This window comes from Polyodon spathula, chromosome 28 (genome assembly GCF_017654505.1).
Source record: "Polyodon spathula isolate WHYD16114869_AA chromosome 28, ASM1765450v1, whole genome shotgun sequence".
NCBI classification, from domain to species: Eukaryota; Metazoa; Chordata; class Actinopteri; order Acipenseriformes; family Polyodontidae; genus Polyodon; species Polyodon spathula.
Genome location: NC_054561.1, coordinates 1,130,980 through 1,154,299, shown reverse-complemented (window position 1 = coordinate 1,154,299; position 23,320 = coordinate 1,130,980). Strand labels below are relative to the sequence as shown.

Genomic DNA, 23,320 nt, shown 5'->3' with positions numbered 1-23,320 from the left:
CTAGTGCCAGATTGGAATCTAACAAACCCACTACACAGGCGTGGAACTCTACAGCCTGTCCGCCAATCAGAGTGCAGGATTCAAGCCCCGTTGCCAATCACACATTTTCTTTTTTTTTTTTTTTTTTTTTCCTATTAGGTGAGCTCGCCTCTGTCACACAGGTATGTATGACACGATTCGTTTATCATCACTGGGCAGTCTTGCTTTCTTCAGCACATCTCAGGAATTTGGAATGAAATGCCTTCATTCCGAATTCCTGAACGAACCCTAGGAACTGAAACACTTGCAGCAGATCTAAGTTTAAAAGCACTGCTAGAGGTAATTATTATTAACCCTTTCATGAATGGAATATATGGCACCCAGCTCATAGGAGGCTGGCACGCATTTACATCTTCCGTGTGCCCCTATATATAATATATATATAGTTTTTTTTTTTTTTTAATTCGTGCATTAAAGGGTTAAGATAATTTGTCAAGGATAGGCTATAATAAGGCTAAGACTCTCTCTCGCTTATTCTCTCCTCTCTCTCCCCCTCTCGCTCTCTCTCTCCCTCTCTCTCTCTTTTTCTCTCTCTCTCTCGCTCTCTCTCGCGCTCTCTCTCTGCGCCCCTTTTTCTGTCTCACTGTGGGTGCAGGGCTCGTTGAAGGACTGCCCGGTCTGCAGGGTGCAGTTTCCTGGAATCACTGACGACGAGCTGGCACAGCACGTGGACAGCCACAAACGCATCTGCCCCTTCTGTGGGGACTTGTTTAAGTACTTCACCCAGGAGGAGTTTGAGAGCCACGTCTACGGGCACGACTACTGATGCCAGCTCCACGGCGCACAGCAGCATCGCAACCTCCCTTTGCCATGCTTGTTATAAATTGCGAGTCAGCGTGAAGCACTTTTAAGTGCAAGGGGTTTAAATGAATGGCAAGCTTATTCAAAATTATTCAAAGTAGGATCCATTATATATAACTTATATATATATATATATATATATATATATATATATATATATATATTATATATATATATATATATTTATAATCTCCTTTTAACAGGTTAAGAAAAAGGGCCAGAGATTTACTTTTAAGGACTCTTAAATGAATTTAAACATCAAGCAAAACCTGCTTCCGTCTATTTTTAAAAGAGGATTGCTCGTATTTATTTAATCCTAATCACTGTTTAACCTTTTGAAGTGGTTTGAAAACGCTGTTGTGAACAGGGCTCTGTATTAAGCCCTGCTGCTATAACCGGCATATACTCTTGATTTAAAGTTAAATACACAAGTTGCGGTATTCAGAAAGGTATACGTTTCTGTTGGCTGGACGCTGTTTGTGTTGTACAACACAATAGAAATTGCCCAGGCATTTGGGAAGCATTGCACTGCAGTGAGTATAACCATTGGTAATGATTCAGTGATCCAGGGAGAGGGACAGTGTGTTAATGAGCACTAGGAGAATTAGGAAGATCACTGTCTAAACCTGAGGGAACACAAAGCCACTTTCAGGACCAGCAGCTTGAAACCTGGTTCCAAGAGACCTAGCCTGAGGTTGCTGTAGGGAAATGTTTTCAAAACCAAGAGGAAGAGAAAACAACAGGTCCCTTTCAACACCCAACAGGAGCTGTAGTTACACAGTGTGGAGGGACGTTTATAATGCAATATATAGTCTGAGTGATGTTTAATAATTATTGTTATTTCTTGTAAATCTGTATAACGAAACTGAATAAAGGACAGAGTTGAGTGAGAGACGGATCTAATGGTGGAGTTTGTGTCCTTTTCTTTCCTTTGCTTTGGTTACTTGAGTGGGTACTTGTGCCGCTGCCCTTATAATACAGACTTGCAATTTGAATACATAAGTAACTGTGACAGCTTGCCATTGGCAGCATTCAGAGCGGAAAAAAGCGTTTGTGGTGAATAATTGTGATGGTTTTCTGTAGCCAACACAGCGACTGGCACTGTTTGATGCCAGAGGCCACCCTTATAGCTAAAGTTTACAAAACTGCATGGATGGGAATAAGACTCCCATTGCAAAGCACTTTGATCCTTTCCTGATTTCACTGCGAGTTTAATCAGACAAGCCTGAGCTTGTTACCTGTACACACTGTGGCTGATCAAGCTCCTAGTAAAACCTGGAATGGGCGAAGCTGCTGTGCATCACCCATCCCTTCAACTGACCAAAAAAAGCAAGGAAAATAAATTGTGCCCGACTGCCCCCTGGTGGTGAGAAAAAGAATCACCTCGGTTACTTTTTTTTTTTTTTAAGTATCGTTATTTATAAGCACGGCTGTAAACTTCAAACAAGGCCGATCGCGTTTCTTAATAAACTCTGCCGAGGAATGGAAGATACTGCTAAGTGCATCTGCAGACAGGCCATTGAAGATAAGAAGCCGAGCCGTGCTCATCTCCGGCTCTGCCTGTCGCGTTTCAACTGTCTTTCTGTCTGCTGTAAATGAACACCCGCTTTGTAGGGGCAAAAGACGTGTTAAGAGTGGCTATGGTTGATGGGTCTGTCCCAGAATTGGGGGAGAAAACATAACATATGTTGAACACACTTCTTCCACTTCAAATGGCATCCCTGGGTCCGTTTGTTACTCTTCTCGCGGATTGTCAGTAATAAAGATGCAAGACAGATGCTTCTGTTGGCAGTTATTGCATCACAATCATCATCATCATCATAATAATAATAATAATAATAATAATAATGAAGTATGCATTACCTAATGCACACGATTTCTTTTGCACGACTCCAGTAGCTAATAACACAGAGTTAATATTCCCCAAAACAGTCCCCTGAGCCAAACGACCCGAACAGCTAGATTTACTGCGACTTTTTCTTATTGCATGTCAAGGCTGCCTCATAAAATAAAATAAAACACACAACTGCTACTTTGAAAAGACGCAGTCCGAAATGTACCCTGACAGCACTGAAACTTTCCCGAGCGCCTCTCAACATGTGCGCCTCTTCACATCACACGTCTCCCTGGCTGCAAGCCGCGGAGCCTGGCTGTCTCTGCCAGACTGACTGAACTCCCAAGAGCACCACTAAAGCCGGGACACAAACCAGACATCCCCGGCAGAGCTGGCGTGCTAGAGGTATGCTGTGTGTAACTTTGTAACTGGAGAGCATATAGGACTGTCTTTTGAATCCCTCCCGTGCATATGTAGGTACTACACAAATGCAGCATGTGAAAAATCACAGTGACAGCCTTCTAGTGAAGAAATACTGAATTTGTTATTGATTTACACCCCCCTTAATCCGACAAGAGCCCTAGTGACTGAGACAATGAAAGGGATATACTTGGGGGTTCATGGCTTGCCAGGTCTCAATGAAGTTCAGTTAGAGGAAGCTGTCTTTCTGCTGCCTGCACATTTCCCAGAGCAAACAGGAATGCAATGCAGCTCAGTACAAATCTGCTTTGATTTATTTATTGTATGTTTTTTTTTTTTGTTGGGTTTTTTTTGGTATATCAACTTGCGTTTGTGTTGTGTGTTTGCTCGCTTATGGGCTGGTGTTTTAAGTAGAAATGCACAAGATGTGATTTATTTATTCTATTAGTTCCACTCTACAAAAAGTTTTGAAAATATAACCTTTTAAGAAAGAAAAAAAGCAAATGGAAACGGTGAGAAAGAATGGGTGAAAGTTCAGGAGTATATCAACCAAGGTCTGCCATTGACCCCCTTATCAACGTTTCCACAGTGAAAGCACAGCAAAGTGTAATACAGCACAGTGACAGCACAGGGAAGCATTGTAAAGCACAGAGAGGTCTGGTAAAGCACATTGAGAGGTCTGGTAAAGCACAGAGAGGTATCGGTAGGGGAAGCACAGAGAGGTTGTAAAGCACAGAGAGGTCTGTAGGGAAGCATTGTAAAGCATAGGGAAGCATTGTAAAGCACAGAGAGGTCTGGTAAAGCACAGGGAAGCAAAGCACAGAGGGGTAAATAGGGAAGCAGGTAAAGCACAGAGAGGTCTGGTAAAGCACAGGCATTGTAAAGAACAGAGATGTCTGCTACCAATTCGTACTGGATGACTGCGACTGTTTTCGTACCCTGGGAGGAACGTCTTTAGAAATTTTTAAACAAAAATTTGCTACTGAAAATTTTAGGTAAGTCCACACTACTATGTCAACGCTCACATACACACACACACACACACACACACATACAATTGTTATGTTTTATATTTGTATAGCTTACTTGTATAAGCAAAGCTAGAAAAAGCTAACAACGTAAAAATAAACAATTTTAAAAATCCATGCATATATTTGCAATCTGTGTAAAGCAAACTATGAGGGCTTCAACACTGGTATTTATTATTTACACCTCCTCGCCACAGGCCGGCGGTAACAACACTTTTGCAACAGCCTTCAGTTTTGCACCCTCTCTGTAGTGGGCGGGACTTCCTGCGCAGCCGACCTCTCTGACTGTCCAATCCCGGCAGAGGACACCAAGATACGTTCGGAGAGGTTGAAGTAATCAGGAGCCAATGAGCAGCGACCTGGAGCCTACCTGCATGCGGGCAACCCCAACCAATCGAAACCCAGCGGACCAATCAGAACGCGCCATCGGGGGATCTGCCGCGGATTGGCGCCTCGGTCGTCTGCGAGAGTCTTTGATTCGTTACAAGAGAACCAATGGTACGCCGAGGGGTTGTTCGCGCAGCCAATAGGAATTGAGGACGGCGCGGGGGATGCTATAAATAGCAAGGTGACGGCGCGCGTCTCTCATTGCTTGCAGCGGAGCGGCAGAGCGTGCATCTTGCAGAGTCCATTCATTAAGAAACTGGTAATTATTTCACTGCTTCTCAAGCGGCTCCGCGGGCGTTTTGAATTGGGTGTGCCTGTTTTCATTGCGATTTTATTAAACGCGTGTGGCATCGTTTTTGGCTAGCTAGGTGTCATTTTCTAGTGATTCATTTGCTTTTTGCCGGACGGGCCTCGTATGTGTGGCGCTGCTGTGCTGGTCTGTCACTGTGTGCAAGGCGGTGACCTCTTCGGTGAATTGGGACCTGTGGACCGGCTTGCATTGCGCTGCGTCTTCGGTTTGTTGTAAAAAAATATTGTTCGCGGGGTCGCTTCTCTTTTTTTATTGCGATAGTCTGTAACAATCTTACTGTGATTAGCAAAAGATCTGCTTCGGCCCTGGCTGTAGGCTTTATGCCTGCTCTTTCTCTCTCTTCTCCTTCTCTCGCTTCTCCTGTCTTCTTTCTCTCCTCTTTCTTCTCCTCTCTCGCTTTATTACCACCTGATGTGGCAGGAATTCATCTTTATTAAACCGCATTATATCCACGAATCCGTGGCTAACCCGTGTTACGCTGCTCGCTGTTTTCACATTAAATGCGAATTTTGCGTCTGTCTTGCGAGGACGAGCCGTAGATGATCCGTGACCTTCACTGGGGAGGAGTTGTACGTGTTAATACCCTGCTTTAAAAACCTCGAAGCACATTTTAAACTAAACGTGACTTTGCCGTTTGCGTTAGCGGGCACTGGTCTAGCGTGTGCGACAGTGACAGAACCGGTGTTCAGACTGACCTCTGCCCTGCAGAGCTGCTGACACGTGTATTAATGAACTGTCTGGGAGCGCAGCTTGTAACAGCCTCGCTGCACATCCTGCAATACTCGTGCGTGTATATGACATGGGAACGGTGGTTAAAATTAATTGCTTTTGCACTAATTTGCAAACGAGCGTGAAATAAATTATGCAGCTGTTGCGTGTTAAAGTGCAAACTTTGCTATCAAACTGTCCATCCTATATTTAATTGGTGTGTATTTCTGCTCTAGCATTATGCTGTGGTTGGCGCTACGCTGTAAAAGCGAATGCATGCCGGACCTTGGTGTGCCCATGCAAGTGAAGGTTGCACTGCACCCTCACAGCGCTGCCTTACCAAGCTTGCTCAAGCAGTCGAATCTTTTAAATAAAGCAACGCTTCCAGAACGCGGTTTAATTCCGTGCAAACAGTTTTCTCCTGGACGCGTTAAATGTCGTTTAAAGGGCACTTGCTTGTTAAGAAGGCCCGTTGAGTATTACCCTTGATCTATCGCTGCAGGGCATCTTCAGATGACCGCCAAGTGCGTGTTGCATCCGCTTTGGGCTAGACCACCGCCTTTATGGTAGCCTGCAACACGCAGGATTATTTCTTTCTGCGGCACAGTCCTTGCTGTACCTTTTTGCTGTGACCTCTAAGGATGTTGCTTGCATGCAGGTCTAGTGTGTGTATACTTAGAACAGAGGGCAGGACTTCCCACTTCAGACAGTGGTGAGGGATGGGGAATGAGCTGCCTAGTCAAGATTAGGGTGAATCGCTCCTTTGGAGACTGGACCTTAACCCATCAGCTGCTGGGACCCAGACTGACTTAGGTGGGCTGGCTGCCCTACGTTTATTTTCTTGTTATACATGACAGGAGCTGTTGTCTGAGGTAGCTGTTAACTCTCGCTGTCTGATTTCACACTCTACAGAAGGCATGCATGCAGTGCACACTTACTGTATGACTGCAAGAATGTATATTGAACTACTTTTTTTTTCTATTTTTTTTTTTAGACCGCCGCAATGTACGCTTGTGCTAAATTCGTCACCTCTCCGGCTGTGGTAAGTTTTTTGTAAAATGCATTTCTCTAATCCTTTTGATCCAGGGAGTCTCAAGAGTTCCTTTATTTGATGGACAGTTTTAACTAGTTAAATTTTCCCTGTGGGGAACGTGACCAGGCTGTACCAGCTGTGCAATGCACTGGTTGCATTGGAGCCACAGCAGTCTGAACAACTGACGGACTGCCCTGGTGAGAGAAACGCTTCTAATCTCTTGTGTTAAAGCCGCTCCAATCAGCTCATCACACACAGTGGCTCTTAGACTGAATTAAAATAGAGCAAGCCTCTGGGAGAGTTGTAACGAATGGCGATCTGCAGGTCACTGTGCATGAGGTTGCCCTGACTGGCTAGTTCTGTGATGCACAGCAAGATCAGATTGCCATTGTAATAGTCCTGTCCACACCAACTAAGAAACACGCTTCATTTGGGACTCCTTGGTGATCTACGAGAAGCAGGGTTGTTGTGCCTGTGATCTTGTGATGCAAATTGCCTGTACTTCAGATCTGGTGCACTGTGTAAAGACAGCATCACAGTTCGTTGATACAGGATGAATCCTTGCATCCCTAGATGCAAACTGTCTGTTGGATAATAACGTACATGCTGTTACCTGGACGCTAAAATCTGTCTCGTTTCAGCTTCGCAGTGGCTCCAGGGTGCTGGCAAGGCCAATGTCTGTGTTCAGCCGACCGGAAGCCAAGACTGAACAGGTGAGACCCCTTCCCTGACTGCAGGACGATTGCAGGTGCAATTAAGAGACATTGCTTTGTGAATTAAGTGGCAACTTTTCCTGCTTTTAGTAATTTTAAAATAAGGTAGATGCCAGTTTAAAAATATATATAATGGTAAATTTATGAAAGTAGCCTTTCTTGCATGAGGACAGTGGGATTGATGCGGCTGTGTGCTTATGCTCCTGGTCTCCCCCCTCCCCCTCCCTCCAGTCCCTGGTGCTGCACAGCAATGCTGCTGCCCTCCAGGTTTTGAGCCGGGGGTTCCAGACCAGCGCAGTCTCCCGGGACATCGACACGGCCGCCAAGTTCATCGGCGCTGGAGCCGCCACCGTGGGCGTGGCCGGATCAGGAGCCGGCATTGGGACAGTGTTCGGGAGCCTGATCATCGGATATGCCAGGTGAGCCCCACGGGAATGTACCTGCGTGAGCCAGGCTGTCTCCCTGCTGGACTGACTCCCTGTGTGGCTTTAACAGCCTGGATCAGATCTGCATCTCAGATTGAACTGGGTGCTGTTTCCAGTGCCGTGGTTCTCTGTTCAAGCTCTTGGGGTTTATAAAAGGAGTAAAGGGAATTTGGAAACCGCAACCCTCTCGGTATCCGAGGGGAATCGGGATACTCTCTAGAAATGCATGCTGAAGAAAAGTAACTGGCAGATTGAACACTCGTTTAACAATTGGCTACAGTGTTTCACCTTCTGCCCTATGAACCCCCTCCCCCCGCCACCTAGTAGTGTACCAGCGTTAAGGCCGACTGGATTAACTATGAACCTTTCCACGGACTGACTAGTGTGCTTTCTGTTTTCCTACAGGAACCCTTCTCTGAAGCAGCAGCTGTTCTCCTATGCTATCCTGGGCTTTGCCTTGTCTGAAGCGATGGGTCTCTTCTGTTTGATGGTTGCGTTCCTCATCCTGTTTGCTATGTAAACTCCTCCCCTCACCCTTGGAAGGGTCCAGGGGGAGGTTATGGCCCCCGAGGGCCCTGCCCCCTGGTGGTATTCGAAACCCCGACATGCAGATTGAGACGGTGGCATCGCCATTCCACTTGTTTGTTTTTAAACTTTTTTTTTTTTTAATGTTTTATGTAATACGATCTTGCAACTTTTTTTTTTTAGGCAAAAGTCTAAATAAAAAAAAAAAAAAAATAGGGTGTAACCCAGACTGGTGTTTTTGTTGTCTAGGTGGGCAGAGTTGAAGTCCTGCACTCACATGAAACACAGACTGCATAGAGGCAAACAATCATTAGCCTCAAGTCTCCTGAACAGTGTCTATGTAGTGTTGCTGAAGTTAGTAGTTAATTAGACTTGGTGTGTTTCAGACTCATTCATTCTCTTTGCTGCTAAAGTTGCAACAACACTATGAAGAAAAAAAATAATTATATTTTACTAATATAAAAATACCCTTAACTTGCTGTAGTGTTTCCCCAGTTGAGTTGGACTACTCATGCTGTGTTTTAAAGTGGAGGGGTCTGATGCAATATATTTTCCTTTGTTCACAGTTTTATTTATTTTATAAATTGTTAGATTGTATGAACTCTAGGGGGTTTTAGGAATTGATTGGGGGGGGGGATTATTGATTACACAGTGCAGTGACTGAAAGAAATATAGAAGGGGGAGGGAAGGGAATGCTATGGGAGAGTCAGACAGGGGGGTGGGTTACATAATACATTGAAGGGGTGGCAAGCACTGTATGATACAACACAAGAACAGGCACCACGATGTAAGATGTGCTGGTTGGTAGTTTTTCTTGGTTTCTGTCCCATACCCTAAGTAGAAAGAGTGATAGCTACCCTTGTAGGTTTGGGCTGGTTGCATAAAACAGCTCAGTTTTAATTTGAAGGATGAGTCTTGCTTAGGGTTCCCTGTTTCTATTGAACCAGGTTTGAGCGCTTCCTGCAACACACTTAGAGTCAACGGAACTGAACCATTGAACTGTGCTGTCAGGAGCCTTCTACCAACCAGGTATGCGAATATTTAAGAGCTTAGGGGTTCAATTAATTCATTAATTATGTAGCACGGGCAAGGTCCTGGTTTGGCATGGTCTGAAAAAACCCGAAGTGGACTGGCGCGTATATCAAAATCATGCGCTCTAATTCATATGAAAGCTGCTTTTTAGCACAGTGTCTACAGAAATCGCTTTTTTTTAATTAATGAAATACAATACATTTAAATAAACAAATAATTCAATATATAAAGACATGTAAATACGGTAAATAATTAGTGTGGCTGAAGTACCGCCTGTGCCCACACGGTGGCAGTGTGGCACGCACTTCAGTCTCTTACGACAGGAGGAAGTGACTCCGAGGGTGAAAGGGCGACGAGTTTCCACAGCTCCGTTATCAACAGCCAGCTTCTGTCTTCCGTATCTGCGCACAATACTAAAAAATAATATATTATTATTATTATTATTATTATTATTATTAGCCCAGAAGAGAAACTGTCCGCTGTGTGTCATAGAGCTGCAACTCCTCTTCTTCCGACCTCCCCCGGAGAGAAAGACTGCAGAAAATACTAATAATAATAATAATAATAATAATAATGGCAGAAAGTGCAGGAGAAGAAGCGTCTGAACAGCTTACAGCCGGTCCTGCTACCGCTGCGGGAATCGGGGTCACAGGCAGCGGTCCCGCGGAAACCCAGTTGGTGCCGAGCTTCGAGGATTCACTGGCCCTGGGTACCGGTGACTCTGCGGCGGCCAGCCCGGGTCTGCTGGCCTCCGCTGCCGCTGCGCCTGGGCTCGGTGTCATGAGCGGTGTTGGTTCCGTTGTGAGCGGTACCGCTGGGGATGTTCCGCAGGCTCCCCCCTCTTTCGGTACCGCGATTGGCATTCTTGGCACGGCGGTGGGTACTGCCATCCTCGCCCCCTCGTCCGGCATCGGTTTGGGTCTCACCGGGTCTAACGCGCCGAACACGGCCGGTGGTTTGCACCCCATCGCCGGCGCAGTGGCCGGAGCGGGTGTGCTTCCTCAGCTTCACGCCACCTTCTGGGACCCGACCATTAGCACGGACTGGGACAGCGAGAAAGCGTCGCAGCAGTGTATCCTGAGGATCAAAAGGTAAATATACCGTTTTAATCGTTTTTTTTTTTTTTTTTTCAAAGTTATCCAAAAATGCTAATTCAGAAGTATTCACACCCTTTGATGCTGTGATAGGATTGTCTGCCAGGTGCTAGAAATTTCAATAGGATAATGCAGAAACCTCATTCTAGAAAGGTCTAGAAAATGCTGGATTGTACTGGGGGAGCACTCCCAGAGTATAAAAGGGTTTGGTATTGGATGATTGCTGTCATTACCAATGAGTCAGTATGAGGGAAAAACTAGAGCTATCTGAAGACCTTGGACACATCAAAATCTACTTCAGAAAGGTTGAAGAAGAATGAAATCAAGGTTCTGGAACAGCCCGCTCAAAGCCCCAATCTAAACCCGGTTGAGAATCTTTGGTATGAGTTGAAGAAGGCTGTGCACAAGAGAAGTCCTCCCAATTTGAATGAACTGGTCAAAAATCACCAGAGAATCGTGCTAACAGCTCATTGACAGATATCCTAATTATTTAGCAAAGGTTATTATAGCTAACAGAGCCTCAGCTAGCTCTTCCGTTTCATTTTCCTTGGCAGGGTATGAATACTGTTGAATTGGCATTTTTTTTCCAAACCAAACAGCTGAAATAAATAATTGCAGACATCTATCTCTTGTAACTTTATTCCCTCATCCACAAAAGCAAAACTTTTGCTGCAAAAGATTTTTCCTATCATTTTTTGTTTTTCGAGAAATTTCTCAATTATACATTTCCATGGGGTATGCAAACTTTTAATTACAGCTGGATGATGATGATGATGATGATGCAGTTTCTGGTTGTAGTCCAGGCCCTGTGTGTCTCTGGATGATGGTGATGCTACAGTTGTAGTCCAGGCCCTGTGTGTGTCTCTTGATGATGATGCTGCTGCTGCAGTTTCTGGTTGTAGTCCAGTCCCTGTGTGGCTCTGGATGATGGTGATGCTGCTGCAGTTTGGTTGTAGTCCAGTTCCTGTGTGGCTCTGGATGATGATGATGCTACAGTTGTAGTCCAGGCCCTGTGTGTGTCTCTTGATGATGATGCTGCTGCTGCAGTTTCTGGTTGTAGTCCAGTCCCTGTGTGTCTCTTGATGTTGATGATGCTGCTGCAGTTTGGTTGTAGTCCAGTTCCTGTGTGGCTCTGGATGATGATGATGCTACAGTTGTAGTCCAGTCCCTGTGTGTCTCTGGATGATGATGATGTTACAGTTGTAGTCCAGTCCCTATGTGTCTCTGGATGATGATGCTGCTGCTGCAGTTTCTGGTTGTAGTCCAGTCCCTGTGTGTCTCTGGATGATGATGATACTACAGTTGTAGTCCAGGCCCTGTGTGTCTCTGATGATGATGCAGACCTTGTCTTTGTCTCCTTTCTCTCTGCAGGGACATCATGTCAATCTACAAGGAGCCCCCACCAGGCATGTTTGTGGTTCCAGACCCTCATGACATGACCAAGGTAATCGGAGTACTGGGACAGGGTGTCTCTGGGACAGGGTGAGAAGGGGGTCACAGTTTGAGTTATCATTAAGTACAATCATTATTAATGCATTCTCTTGTAATGGAAGTCGTATACAGATAAGTGCTATAATTCCACTTGAGCCGGTGTGTTTGGACATCGCAGGCATTGGGTTAATGGAAGCGTTTGGATATCGCAGGCATTGGGTTAATGGAAGCGTTTGGATATCGCAGGCATTGGGTTAATGGAAGCGTTTGGATATCGCAGGCATTGGGTTAATGGAAGCGTTTGGATATCGCAGGCATTGGGTTAATGGAAGCGTTTGGATATCGCAAGCATTTGGTTAATGGAAGAGTTTGGATATCGCAGGCATTGGGTTAATGGAAGTGTTTGGATATCGCAGGCATTGGGTTAATGGAAGCGTTTGGATATCGCAGGCATTGGGTTAATGGAAGCGTTTGGATAATGAAAGTTTTGCGGTCGGTGATTTGAATTTCTCTGCAGATCCATGCCCTGATCACGGGTCCCTTCGATACCCCTTACGAGGGCGGATTCTTCCTCTTCCTGTTCCGCTGCCCCCCTGATTACCCCATCCACCCTCCCAGGGTGAAGCTCATGACCACGGGCAACAGCACAGTGCGATTCAACCCCAACTTCTACCGCAACGGCAAGGTCTGCCTCAGCATCCTGGGGTAAGAGGGGAGCTGCAGTGAACGAAAGCCGAGACACGATTTAAAATGAGTGTTCCCTTTTGTGGTGCCCTGTGTGTTTCTGTGTTTCTGAGTGGTTTGCTGTGTTTCTGTGTTCCATTATTCCATGTTCATTGGTTCTATGTGTTCTGGAGTGTTGCTCTGTGTTCCTGACTGTTCATTCCGTGTTGTGTAGGACGTGGACCGGCCCGGCTTGGAGCCCGGCTCAGAGCATCTCCTCGGTGCTCATCTCCATCCAGTCCCTGATGACCGAGAACCCGTACCACAACGAGCCCGGCTTCGAGCAGGTAACCGGGACAAGAACACAGCTCCACACACCCCCCACAGCTCCACACACCCTCCACACACCCCCCACAGCTCCACACACCCTCCACACACCCCCCACAGCTCCACACACCCTCCACACACCCCCCACAGCTCCCCATTGACCCTCACTGCTCCACAGCCCCTCGCAGCGCCACACCCCCCCCACAGACACCCCCACAGTCCCACACTGCTGCATGGAAAATATAAATAATCCGACAAGAGCATGTCACTGTGAAGCTTGGTGAATTTCCTGACCGCCTCCTCCTTTGCTGTGTGTGTGCGTGCGCGTGCAGGAGAGACACCCCGGCGACAGCAAGAACTACAACGAGTGCATCCGCCACGAGACCATGAGGGTGGCGGTGAGCGACATGCTGGACGGGAAGTGCCCCTGCCCCGAGGCCCTGTGGTGAGCCCCCCTCAGCCCCCAGGGTTCAGAGCAATGCCCCTTTAAGGTGTCTTCAGTCAGAACTCCAAGGCAAAACTTCTAAGAAACCGTGTCGACTCTTTCATGCATGCAGCCCACACCTTTGTCTTGTTTACCTTAGAATTATATTCAAGCTGCATGAACCGATTGTCAGTGCCATAAGATTTTAAATATTCTAATATCCTTTCATTTTGAACTGGCTGAAAAAAGGGCAGCGTTGGTTCAAATAGGAGTCTTTGTCTTGACACTATCAGTAAGCTAGTGTGAACACCCTGGTGTCTGTCTCTCTCTCTGTCTCTCTATCCCTGTCTCTGTCTCTATCCCTGTATATCTCTCTCTGTCTCTCACTCTCTCTCCGTCTGTGTCTGTGTTTCTCTGACTGTCTCTCTGTGCTGCAGGAGCGTGATGGAGAAGTCCTTTCTGGAGTACTATGATTTCTATGAGGGAGTGTGCAAGGAGCGCCTTCACCTGCAGGGGCAGAGCATGCAGGTACACTTACACACCGCGCTGACCAGACCCGCTCGGAGCACGCAGGTGCAGTTAGGCACCGCGCTGACCAGACCCGCTCGGAGCACGCAGGTGCAGTTAGGCACCGCGCTGACCAGACCCGCTCGGAGCACGCAGGTGCAGTTAGGCACCGCGCTGACCAGACCCGCTCGGAGCACGCAGGTGCAGTTAGGCACCGCGCTGACCAGACCCGCTCGGAGCACGCAGGTGCAGTTACGCACCGCGCTGACCAGACCCGCTCGGAGCACGCAGGTGCAGTTACGCACCGCGCTGACCAGACCCGCTCGGAGCACGCAGGTGCAGTTACGCACCGCGCTGACCAGACCCGCTCGGAGCACGCAGGTGCAGTTAGGCACCGCGCTGACCAGACCCCCTCGGAGCACGCAGGTGCAGTTACGCACCGCGCTGACCAGACCCGCTCGGAGCACGCAGGTGCAGTTACGCACCGCGCTGACCAGACCCGCTCGGAGCACGCAGGTGCAGTTAGGCACCGCGCTGACTAGACCCCCTCGGAGCACGCAGGTGCAGTTACGCACCGCGCTGACCAGACCCGCTCGGAGCACGCAGGTGCAGTTACGCACCGCGCTGACCAGACCCGCTCGGAGCACGCAGGTGCAGTTAGGCACCGCGCTGACCAGACCCGCTCGGAGCACGCAGCAAAACTCATACATTTATCTCTGCTCATGTAGACCAGACAGATATGTATTGAAAATACTTTATTTTATTTTTTGTAAACATTCTTTTTTTTTTTCTTTCTTTCTATTTAAAGGATCCTTTCGGTGAGAAGAGAGGGCACTTTGACTACCAGAACCTGCTGTCCCGTCTCCGAGCCATCCAGCAGCGCTTAAAGGAGAAGTGTCAGAGTCAGGAGAAGGATGTGGACACAGACTCAGACTCGAGTTCAACAGGGACTGACCCCGACAGCCAGGGCAGCTCCAAGCCCTAGGGAGAGAGCAAGAGATGCCATGTTCTAGCTTTTCCGAACCTTTTTTCAGTAGGAGACAGTATTTTCCTTTCTTTGGAAGTGGGACCTTTGTAGTGATGGATCTAAGCTTCAGTACGGAATTTGTTGATTTCAATAAATATATAAATAATAATTAAAAAAAATAAAACTGTTCTAGAAAGAGATGGGAGATTTAAATATCCCCACACCCCTTTTCCTGGGGTTCCTAAATGGATCAAGCTGCCGACGTTCTAGAGTATTCTAGAGGATTCTGGACGAGAACGTTCTGGAAGGAGTCCCTGAGCTTTGTAGAGTTCCAGAAGCAGCTGGAAATGCAGTTGGAGGAAGGCGCTGATGTTTCTGCTTATCGGTCTCTCTCTGACCTTTGTGGAATACGGCACTATAGATGTCGGCGCTAAAGAATCTGGGATTCAGAACGGGACGATGCAAAGCGTCGCAGGAGAGTTTGGATTCTGAAGCGGGATCGGCGCTCCAAGGAACGTGGCTCCTTTATTAGACTGACAGTTTGTGCGAAACGACCCCTTGTGGTGGCCGTGGTGACGACAAGGAGGACGTGGACACAGAACCGCTCTGCAGAAGCGAGGGGAAGAAAAGCGAGACCTTTTCAAATGGCACTGCTTTGTTTTTATTTTGTTGAGTTATTGTTGTAGATTTTGTTAGAGTAAAAAAATTATAATTGATGCAAAAAAATAATTGTTCATGCAACATGTAAGTTCAAAAATATATATGTGTGATTTTATATATATATATGTATGTATATGTGTATATATATAATGTGTTCCATAAGTCTTGCATCAAAGACAGTATCATATTCCAGGAATGAAACTAATCATTTATGTTTTCTGGGTTCCCCAGATGTCATATTAATTGCTAGAAATCCCCTTTCTTCAGATGGACCTGCTGATGTTTGCAGTCCATCTGTATTTTATTGATCTTATATTGAGTGTTTCTCTGAATCTGCTTTGATCTTGTCTGGAGAATACTAATTGCCAGAGCGTGTTGTTTAAGTCATGCAACAGTGATTGCAAAGAGATGCTTTTGAATTATTATTATTAATAATAATAATAATAATAATAATAATGTTCAAAATTAAATTGGAAAAAAATTAAAACTAAGCAACAAAGACATTTGTCTGCTTAAATTACTCAGTAAAAAAAAAAAAAAAAACCCAATTTCAACCCAACATGTATATTATGTATTTTTTTTGCCTGTGTTTCAGTGAGCTTGTTACCGAGACACACGGTGGCTAATCAAGCTCATAGTAAAACCTGGACTGGGTGAAACTGCTCTGCAAGAGGAGTCTTATTCCCATCCCTGGTATAAAAGATGTAACCTCCCCCCCTCCCAAAAAACACACGCTTTTGATACTAAACCAGCTAAGTACTAAATAAAATTCTTTGCAAAACAACAACAAAAAAAATTCTGAACCCAAGCTGTATTCATTCGTGTAATTAGAGACGTTTACAGTTAGACTTCAGTTTTTCGGTTAACAAAATTACAGTAAAGTTTATCATAACAACAAAATCATTGAAATAACAGGTTAGATGATGCCAGTTGACAAATTCTCCAAATGAAATTACAAAAGTAGCCTCTCCTCAAACAGGTGGGGAGGATGGATGATGCTGTAAATGGTTCAGCCCATGCTGGGTTTCTCTGTGTTCGGTGTGGTTACAGGGCAGCTCTGGGTTCTCCCACACCCCTCTGCTCAGGGCACCATCTCGCTGGCCTCCTCGGGGGTCACGTCCTGGGAGTAGAGCTCAGAGAACAGGGCCGGTAGCCAGTACTGGGGCTCCCCCGCGGCTTGGCCGTCCAGCCAAGCCAGACCCTCCTTCAGCAGGTCATCCTGGGGCAGGGGGGAGAGAACCCAGATTTAAATTCAATTCCACTTCAATACCACTTGTTTTTGCTTAACATTGCCCCCTGCCCCATCCCCCTCCCCCCCCCCCCCCCTCCCCACACTGACCAGCACATGGCAGGTCCGCTCAGTCTCCCACTTCAGACTGGACTTGATCTCGCTCACCGTCACGAAGCCTTTCTTCTGGAAACGAGAACCGCGGGGAAACGCTTGTTAATACAGCACCAGAGCGACTAAGGCTTCCAAGCAGAGAGGAACCCTGGATTCACAACCCCAGGTCGACCCCTCCCTGTCCACTTCTCCGAGTCTGTTTATTGCTGTGTTTATCAAAACCAGACATCATTATTGTAGCGTGGCAGAGGCATGTAATACAAGCGAGACGAGACCAAAAGCACAAGTCCCGTGAATCGTGGCATTAGTGAGCATAACAAGTTTACAAACGAGAGGAGGCTATTTGGCTCACACTCGTTTGGTTGTTAGTAGCTTATTGATCCCAGAGTTGGTTCCAGACCCTCACAATTCTCTGTGTAAAAAAGGGCCTTCTATTTTCTCTTCTGAATGCCCCTTTGTCTAATCTCCACTTGTGACCCCTGGTCCTTGTTTCTTTTTTCAGGTCAAAAAAGTCCCTTAGTGTATCGTTCTGGGGATGGCAATAAGGCTGATCGATTCCTGGTTTCACTACGAGTTTAATAAGACACACCTGAGCTTGTTAGCTGTGCGTACTGGGGCTAATCAAGCTTGTAGTAAAACCTGGAATGGGTGACACATGATAGGAGTCTTATTCCCATCCCTGGGGGGGGTTTGGGGCTCAGGGGGCCTCACCTCAGCGAGCTGCAGGACAACAGTGTGGTCCATGTTTAGTTCTGCCGGGACGGACTGGACGAGGTAGGTTCCGCCCACTGGGATTATCCCGAAGCCGTTCCCCATCGCCTTGAGCTTCTTGATGGCCCGAATCAGATCATCCCTGTGGGGAGAGGGCAGCGTTGCAAACGCGCTTTTAAAAAATCATTCTTCCAAACGAGAACAACTGTAATCACACAGTGACGGAAATAACGACCTGCAAACTGTTTTGCAAAACTAAAAGCCCCACTTACTGACTGACGTCCTGAGCGAACTTGCCACGTCCCTTTAGCACCCTCTGGTGGAGTTCCTCCAAAGTGATCAGCCCTGAAATACAAACACATCAGCCCAGAGCAGTGTTCGACTTCCCCGAGGGCAGGAGGGAGATCAGACTCCCGCCCTGTTCGGGTTTTCATTCTCACTCTCCATTAACTTCATTGATCTCAATACTTGTTCACTTGGACGTGCTTCATATTAAAAAAATGCATTTTGACTAAAGTCTCACGACCTAGGAAACATTTTGAGGCCCAGAGTGAAGTGTTAGTTTGTGCCATGAATCAAAATAAATAGAGTTGGACACTCCTGTTGCACAGCGGTGTGATCCATTCCTGGTTTTACTACGAGTTTAGCAAGACACACCTGAGCTTGTTACCTGTACACACTGTGGCTAATCAAGCTGGTAGTAAAACCTTGAGTGGGTGAAACTGCTGTGCAACGGGAGTCTTATTTTCATCCCAGCGAGACTGGTTGGCAGAACAGGGATGCTATTACAAAGCAGTAATCACCAGTACAAATACAGAAACACGCTGTGGAAGTGAACTGGATTCGATCAATGATATTGACCATAAACCAGGTCCAATCACAACACATTACAAACTGCACTATTACAATCAGAAGTCCTCACGGTCGACAGAGGCGAAATTAAAACGGATCCCTCAGAGACTCGCCTCCGTTCCTGTGCTTGAGCGCCAGGCACACCTCAATGATCTGAACTCCCAGCTCATAGTAGAAATCTCCCACTCCCAGCATCTCCGACCAGAAGCCCTTCCCAGCTTAGCACAGAGAGAAAAAGAAAGACAAAATGTTGGCTTTATTATTAAAGATCTACAGCTGTGGTTTTGCTTCATCCTGTATTTAGAATTAACTAACTTTGCTTGAGAAAGTCGAATGAAAGCTGCTGAATAACATTATGTTTACATATTGAATTACACACTGCTTATATTGAATTACACACAGTTTGTGACACTGCTATTATGGCTTCCGGTATAGACCTCCGCGATATCATTCTGTAGCTTCGTTAATTACATGATGTTTAAATAAAAGAGCTAAATTGTGTTCATGTTTATTTTTGTTTTCTTCTTTTTAAAAGATTACGAGTAATTTCTAAAACAGTTCGAATACTGATCCCACTCGTTCGGGCATGGTGTGTTAGTGACTGTGTGTGTTAGTGACTGTGTTTAAGTGATTGTGTGTGTGTTAGTGATTGTGTGTGTTAGTGACTGTGTTTAAGTGACTGTGTGTGTTAGTGACTGTGTTTAAGTGATTGTGTGTGTGTTAGTGACTGTGTGTGTTAGTGACTGTGTTTAAGTGATTGTGTGTGTTAGTGACTGTGTTTAAGTGATTGTGTGTGTTTAGTGACTGTGTGTGACTGTGTGTGTTAGTGACTGTGTTTAAGTGATTGTGTGTGTTAGTGACTGTGTGTGTTAGTGACTGTGTGTAAGTGACTGTGTGTGTTAGTGACTGTGTTTAAGTGACTGTGTGTGTTAGTGACTGTGTTTAAGTGACTGTGTGTGTTAGTGACTGTGTTTAAGTGATTGTGTGTGTGTTAGTGACTGTGTGTGTTAGTGACTGTGTTTAAGTGACTGTGTGTGTTAGTGACTGTGTTTAAGTGACTGTGTGTGTTAGTGACTGTGTTTATTAGTGATTGTGTGTGTTAGTGACTGTGTTTAAGTGACTGTGTGTGTTAGTGACTGTGTTTAAGTGATTGTGTGTGTTAGTGACTGTGTGTGTTAGTGACTGTGTGTGTTAGTGACTGTGTGTGTTAGTGACTGTGTGTGTTAGTGACTGTGTTTAAGTGACTGTGTGTGTTAGTGACTGTGTTTAAGTGATTGTGTGTGTGTTTAAGTGACTGTGTGTGTTAGTGACTGTGTTTAAGTGACTGTGTGTGTTAGTGACTGTGTGTGTTAGTGACTGTGTGTGCGGGCGCACTGTTAGTTTGTTGGAAAGCGCGGGGCTTTGCGTACAAGCCAGCGGATCGACCCCAATGGTGGCACACATGTCCTGGAACTGCACTCTGAACTGGGCGCTCTTCCGGATCTCCTGCTTGTGTTTGCTTGCAAACTCCTCCAGGTGCGTCTTAAAGGTCTCCAGCTGCTTCGACATCTGAAAACAAGAACGAAAGAAACATTTACAAAACCAGGGGGGGGGGGGGGTCTCAGCTGCTGATTGATCTCAGAACTCCGTCCAGTCGGGTCTTATAGGGTCCCAGGGATTCTGCCTCAGCAACATGGCTAGGTAACCCATTGCACCCCCTCACCACTGGAAAGAAGACTCTCCTTCCATCTAGACCCATTCCACTTTTTACCGTGGGCGCAGGACCCCTTGTTTATTAAGGAGTTGTTTTGCTAATTGCAATGCCACAGTCAAGCCTGCCGAGGCTGGTTCTCATCTTCAAAGCCCAGCTTTTGTACTGGATTTAAACTGCACACCTGCAGTCATAAGAACAAAGTTTACAAATGAGAGGAGGCCACTCGTTCCATCTTGCTCATTTGGTTGTCAGTAGCTTATTGATCCCAGAATCTCATCAAACAGCTTGTTGAAGGATCCCAGAGTGTCGGCTTCAACGTTATGTGCTGCACTCTCTATCAAACACACTCAGTGGTTTGTTTTTCCCCTCATCGATAGAGTCCTGCTGGTTTTCAACCTGCACTTTGGTTTGGTTTTAAGATTTCTACTAACATTTTTACACGTGATTGCTCATTTCTTTCGATTTTCCTTTTTTGTTTCCAGAATTAAACTGTTTTTATTGAAAAGAAAAAAAATAATCAAAAGTCAGAATAATTACTTTTCAGAAATATACTAACCTTGCTTACCCTGTTCTAGTGTGCAATGCCCCACATGGTAACCCAGCCCAAAATCAATGAAACGACTTGCCTGTGCGAGCTGATCTTCTGCAAGAACTGTCCCCCTTTCTTTATATTTCGCCTGAAAAACAGGAGACATACAAACGCATTACAAGCACACCAGTTTCCTCACGTGAAGATCGCTGTTCAGCAAATTGGCTTCTTCCACCCCTGGTCTTTGTTCCAACCTTGTTCTGAATTGTTTAATTGAATTAATTAACCCTCCAGCCAGGCTTGTTTATTGTCTACCTGTAAAACCTGGAGTGGAATCTTGGCCCTCCAGGACCGGGATTGGACACAGCTTCTCAACCCCGGTCCTGGGGATCTGCTAACTCTGCTGGTTTTCATTCCAAACGAGAACTACATCCTTAAATTGAACTAAAATGGGCTTAAGCCGGACCTTTTTAATTGTTTTTAGCTCTTAAAAAAATAAGAGTTTGTTACTTATAAAACGTTACAGCTAACTTGAACACTTTTGTTTAAGAGGTGAAAACAATTTTAAAAAGGTCTAATTAAGCAAATAATCAGTTCAATTATGGGTCTCGAAGTAGCTGAGAGCTCGGTTGGAATCAAAACCAGCAGAAAGAAGAAGAAGAAGAAGAAGAAGAAGAAGATAATGATCCGAGGTTTACAATGCAGCAGCATTCACCGGGCACACCGCCTGTATGAAATTGGATTGAGAGCGCTTACCTCGGCAAGCTTCTTCTTCGCAATCGCCCCGGCACCAACACCTCTCCTGTGCATTTTCAAACGGTTTTGGTTTGTTTTTTTCTTGCTATGTTTTCAAGTCCCCTGTGTGCTGCGCCTTCACTGTTTGTTTTTCAAGACGTGTTCTGACGGCGCCTTGAGCTTTGCAAGCTGTTTAAACTGTGCAGCGCTGTTGCCGGGCGCTTGCGATGCCTGCTGGCTTCTATTAAATACGCGTTATTATACTGCGTTATTATACTGCGTTATTATATTACTTCCAGCGATATCGCATTCGGTAAGCTGTTGTTCGGCAGAAGTTCATTTCCGAGTTGTGTTTCATTGTTTTGGGTCCAGTGCAAAAGAGACAGGGTGAGATTGGTTCCTCTCTGTGATAAAGATGGCGTTCACATTAAAACCCCTATGGGGCAGGCCTTGCTGTGGCGTCAATGTTTAAAAAAATCCTTCAGTACAATTGTTTGCTATAATAATAATAATAATCTTTATTTTTATATAGCGCCTTGCATAGTGTACCCCCATCACAGTTACAATTGCATTGCGAATTGCACTGTTACAATTGCATTGCGAATTGCACTGTTACAATTGCATTGCGAATTGCACTGTTACAATTGCAGTTGATTCTAGGTCGGGTTGTGAGTAGCATCTTCAGTTACGTGTAGCAGTATCTTCCTTTCATTTGGGTGTTGGTAGAATCTGTTATGATTTTATCTTGGTTTTTGCAATGTCACTTCTGCACACACAGGAGATCAGTTTATTACTTCATTCAAGGCATGTGTTTTATTATTAATGACTAAAAGAGCTCCCGCACACATATTAGGACACGTAAAACACAAGCTAGATACGGTTTTATATGATTTCATCATTTTATTGTTTATTGTTTATTTATGTTGTATACAATTGCTGTATTGTATTTACAATAGAACCAAAGTCTCTAAAATCTGAAATCCTAAGTCTAAAAAATGAAGAAATGTCGGTCAATCGGTGTGTCCGGTTGACTGCTCTGCTGTCTTCTGATAGGTGGGTCTACCTGGCTGAAGGATGACATCACTGAGTCCTGCAGGATTAAAAAAAATATATATTATAATTAGTACTGAGCACAAGCGGTGTTTATTTTGTACACTAGGGGGCAGAGTGGTGCAGGTGGTTGCCATTGGAAGTCCACCTCACCTTTCTTTGCTGGCTTTGCTGAGAAACCACTCCACAAAGTCCTGCTTGATGAGGCCGTTGAACAGATCTTGTGACTCCGTCCCTTCGGGAGCCGCGGGGTGCCTGTGAAAGCGAGGCGTGCGCACAGACAGTGTCAGTAGGGTTGACATGTGACATCGTGCACAGGAGGACAGTTTGGGACAGTTCGACCTCTTCAGCTCACATCGCAATGCACGCCGGTGCGTTTTACCTGAGTCGGGGTCCTTTCACAGCAGGACTACACTTACCAGAATGCAATGCGACGTGACCTGAAAAGCCTGGCCAGTAATCTCGTCCCCCCCTCCACACACAGACAAATCTCACCCCATCCACCCCCCTACTCACTCGCTCTTCTTCTCTCGGCGTGTCAGTAGGAAGTTGACGAAGTTTTTCTGCACCATGGAGTCCATGATCTTGCTCATGTCGCTGGCGATGGTGGACTCCGCGTAGCGTCTGTCCAACAGCCGGGCTCCGTCCCCCGACACTGCGCTCAGCCTGGGGGAGACGGCGACAGAGACACGCGCAGGGTGGAGAGGTGGGGCACCCAGTAATGGTGACACTGCTGCCCGGGGGTTTAAAAGTGCGCTAACCATGCTATCACCTCTCTTTAGCACTTGCAGTATCATCATTGCCTCCCTTTGAAGGAGCCCTAACATAGATTTGTATTGACACAAGGAATATTGCCATTGCCAGCAATGGGGTTCGTTACAAGCTGTCCTAAGCTCTTCTTTCACAAACAGCTTCATGAAATAAATGAATAAACGAGTACAACCCTGCCCGCTATTCTCACGAATAGCACCGGAGTGAATGTAACAGAGGTCTGTTCCTACCTGCGTTCGTCCTTCTCCTTCTCCGCCAGGACGAGGCCCATGACACAAAATAGAAGGATAGAAGTTTTCTTGAACCCGG

General features: G+C 45.9%; 3 protein-coding genes and 1 long non-coding RNA gene across 5 annotated transcripts; 2 read left to right on the top strand and 2 right to left on the bottom strand.

Moving 5' to 3' along the window:
* Positions 1-4,694: 4,694 nt before the first annotated feature.
* Positions 4,695-8,228, top strand: atp5mc1 (ATP synthase membrane subunit c locus 1). Its single transcript, XM_041231318.1, has 5 exons — positions 4,695-4,768; positions 6,522-6,569; positions 7,202-7,273; positions 7,505-7,692; positions 8,104-8,228. The coding sequence occupies exons 2-5, from the start codon at positions 6,531-6,533 to the stop codon at positions 8,216-8,218; spliced, it is 414 nt and encodes a 137-aa protein (XP_041087252.1). The 5' UTR covers positions 4,695-4,768; positions 6,522-6,530; the 3' UTR covers positions 8,219-8,228.
* A 1,424-nt stretch (positions 8,229-9,652) lies between these two features.
* ube2z (ubiquitin-conjugating enzyme E2Z) lies at positions 9,653-16,112 on the top strand. 2 transcript variants are annotated; one of them, XM_041231644.1, is made up of 7 exons: positions 9,653-10,346; positions 11,721-11,793; positions 12,298-12,485; positions 12,679-12,790; positions 13,103-13,215; positions 13,632-13,722; positions 14,510-16,112. In XM_041231644.1, exons 1-7 carry the CDS (start codon positions 9,829-9,831, stop codon positions 14,684-14,686), a joined length of 1,272 nt encoding a protein of 423 aa, XP_041087578.1. In that variant the 5' UTR covers positions 9,653-9,828; the 3' UTR covers positions 14,687-16,112. The 2 variants fall into 2 exon arrangements, with proteins under 2 accessions (XP_041087578.1, XP_041087579.1); XM_041231645.1 differs by lacking the exons at positions 13,103-13,215; positions 13,632-13,722.
* A 26-nt stretch (positions 16,113-16,138) lies between these two features.
* On the bottom strand, positions 16,139-21,560 carry snf8 (SNF8 subunit of ESCRT-II). Its single transcript, XM_041231646.1, has 8 exons — positions 21,212-21,560; positions 20,553-20,603; positions 19,643-19,781; positions 18,347-18,451; positions 17,654-17,726; positions 17,382-17,523; positions 16,668-16,742; positions 16,139-16,547 (listed from the first exon to the last, which is right to left on the bottom strand). Exons 1-8 carry the CDS (start codon positions 21,263-21,265, stop codon positions 16,410-16,412), a joined length of 777 nt encoding a protein of 258 aa, XP_041087580.1. The 5' UTR covers positions 21,266-21,560; the 3' UTR covers positions 16,139-16,409.
* Positions 21,561-22,131: 571 nt separating this feature from the next.
* On the bottom strand, positions 22,132-22,903 carry LOC121301798. Its single transcript, XR_005947648.1, has 3 exons — positions 22,757-22,903; positions 22,394-22,495; positions 22,132-22,280 (listed from the first exon to the last, which is right to left on the bottom strand). It is a non-coding gene; the product is annotated as an uncharacterized LOC121301798 (long non-coding RNA).
* Between the last annotated feature and the right edge of the window lie 417 nt (positions 22,904-23,320).

Excerpts from the sequence above, each read along its gene's own strand:
- atp5mc1 (XM_041231318.1), top strand. The coding sequence starts at position 6,531 with ATGTACGCTTGTGCTAAATTCGTCACCTCTCCGGCTGTG. Across the intron at positions 6,570-7,201 it reads TCGTCACCTCTCCGGCTGTG|CTTCGCAGTGGCTCCAGGGT; the intron begins GTAAGTTTTTTG and ends GTCTCGTTTCAG. Across the intron at positions 7,693-8,103 it reads CTGATCATCGGATATGCCAG|GAACCCTTCTCTGAAGCAGC; the intron begins GTGAGCCCCACG and ends GTTTTCCTACAG.
- ube2z (XM_041231644.1), top strand. The coding sequence starts at position 9,829 with ATGGCAGAAAGTGCAGGAGAAGAAGCGTCTGAACAGCTTACAGCCGGT. Across the intron at positions 11,794-12,297 it reads ACCCTCATGACATGACCAAG|ATCCATGCCCTGATCACGGG; the intron begins GTAATCGGAGTA and ends ATTTCTCTGCAG. Across the intron at positions 13,216-13,631 it reads CCCTGCCCCGAGGCCCTGTG|GAGCGTGATGGAGAAGTCCT; the intron begins GTGAGCCCCCCT and ends TCTGTGCTGCAG.
- snf8 (XM_041231646.1), bottom strand. The coding sequence starts at position 21,265 with ATGCACAGGAGAGGTGTTGGTGCCGGGGCGATTGCGAAGAAGAAGCTT. Across the intron at positions 18,452-19,642 it reads TGGGGTCGATCCGCTGGCTT|CTGGGAAGGGCTTCTGGTCG; the intron begins GTACGCAAAGCC and ends CTCTGTGCTAAG. Across the intron at positions 17,524-17,653 it reads TTCGCTCAGGACGTCAGTCA|GGATGATCTGATTCGGGCCA; the intron begins GTAAGTGGGGCT and ends CTCTCCCCACAG.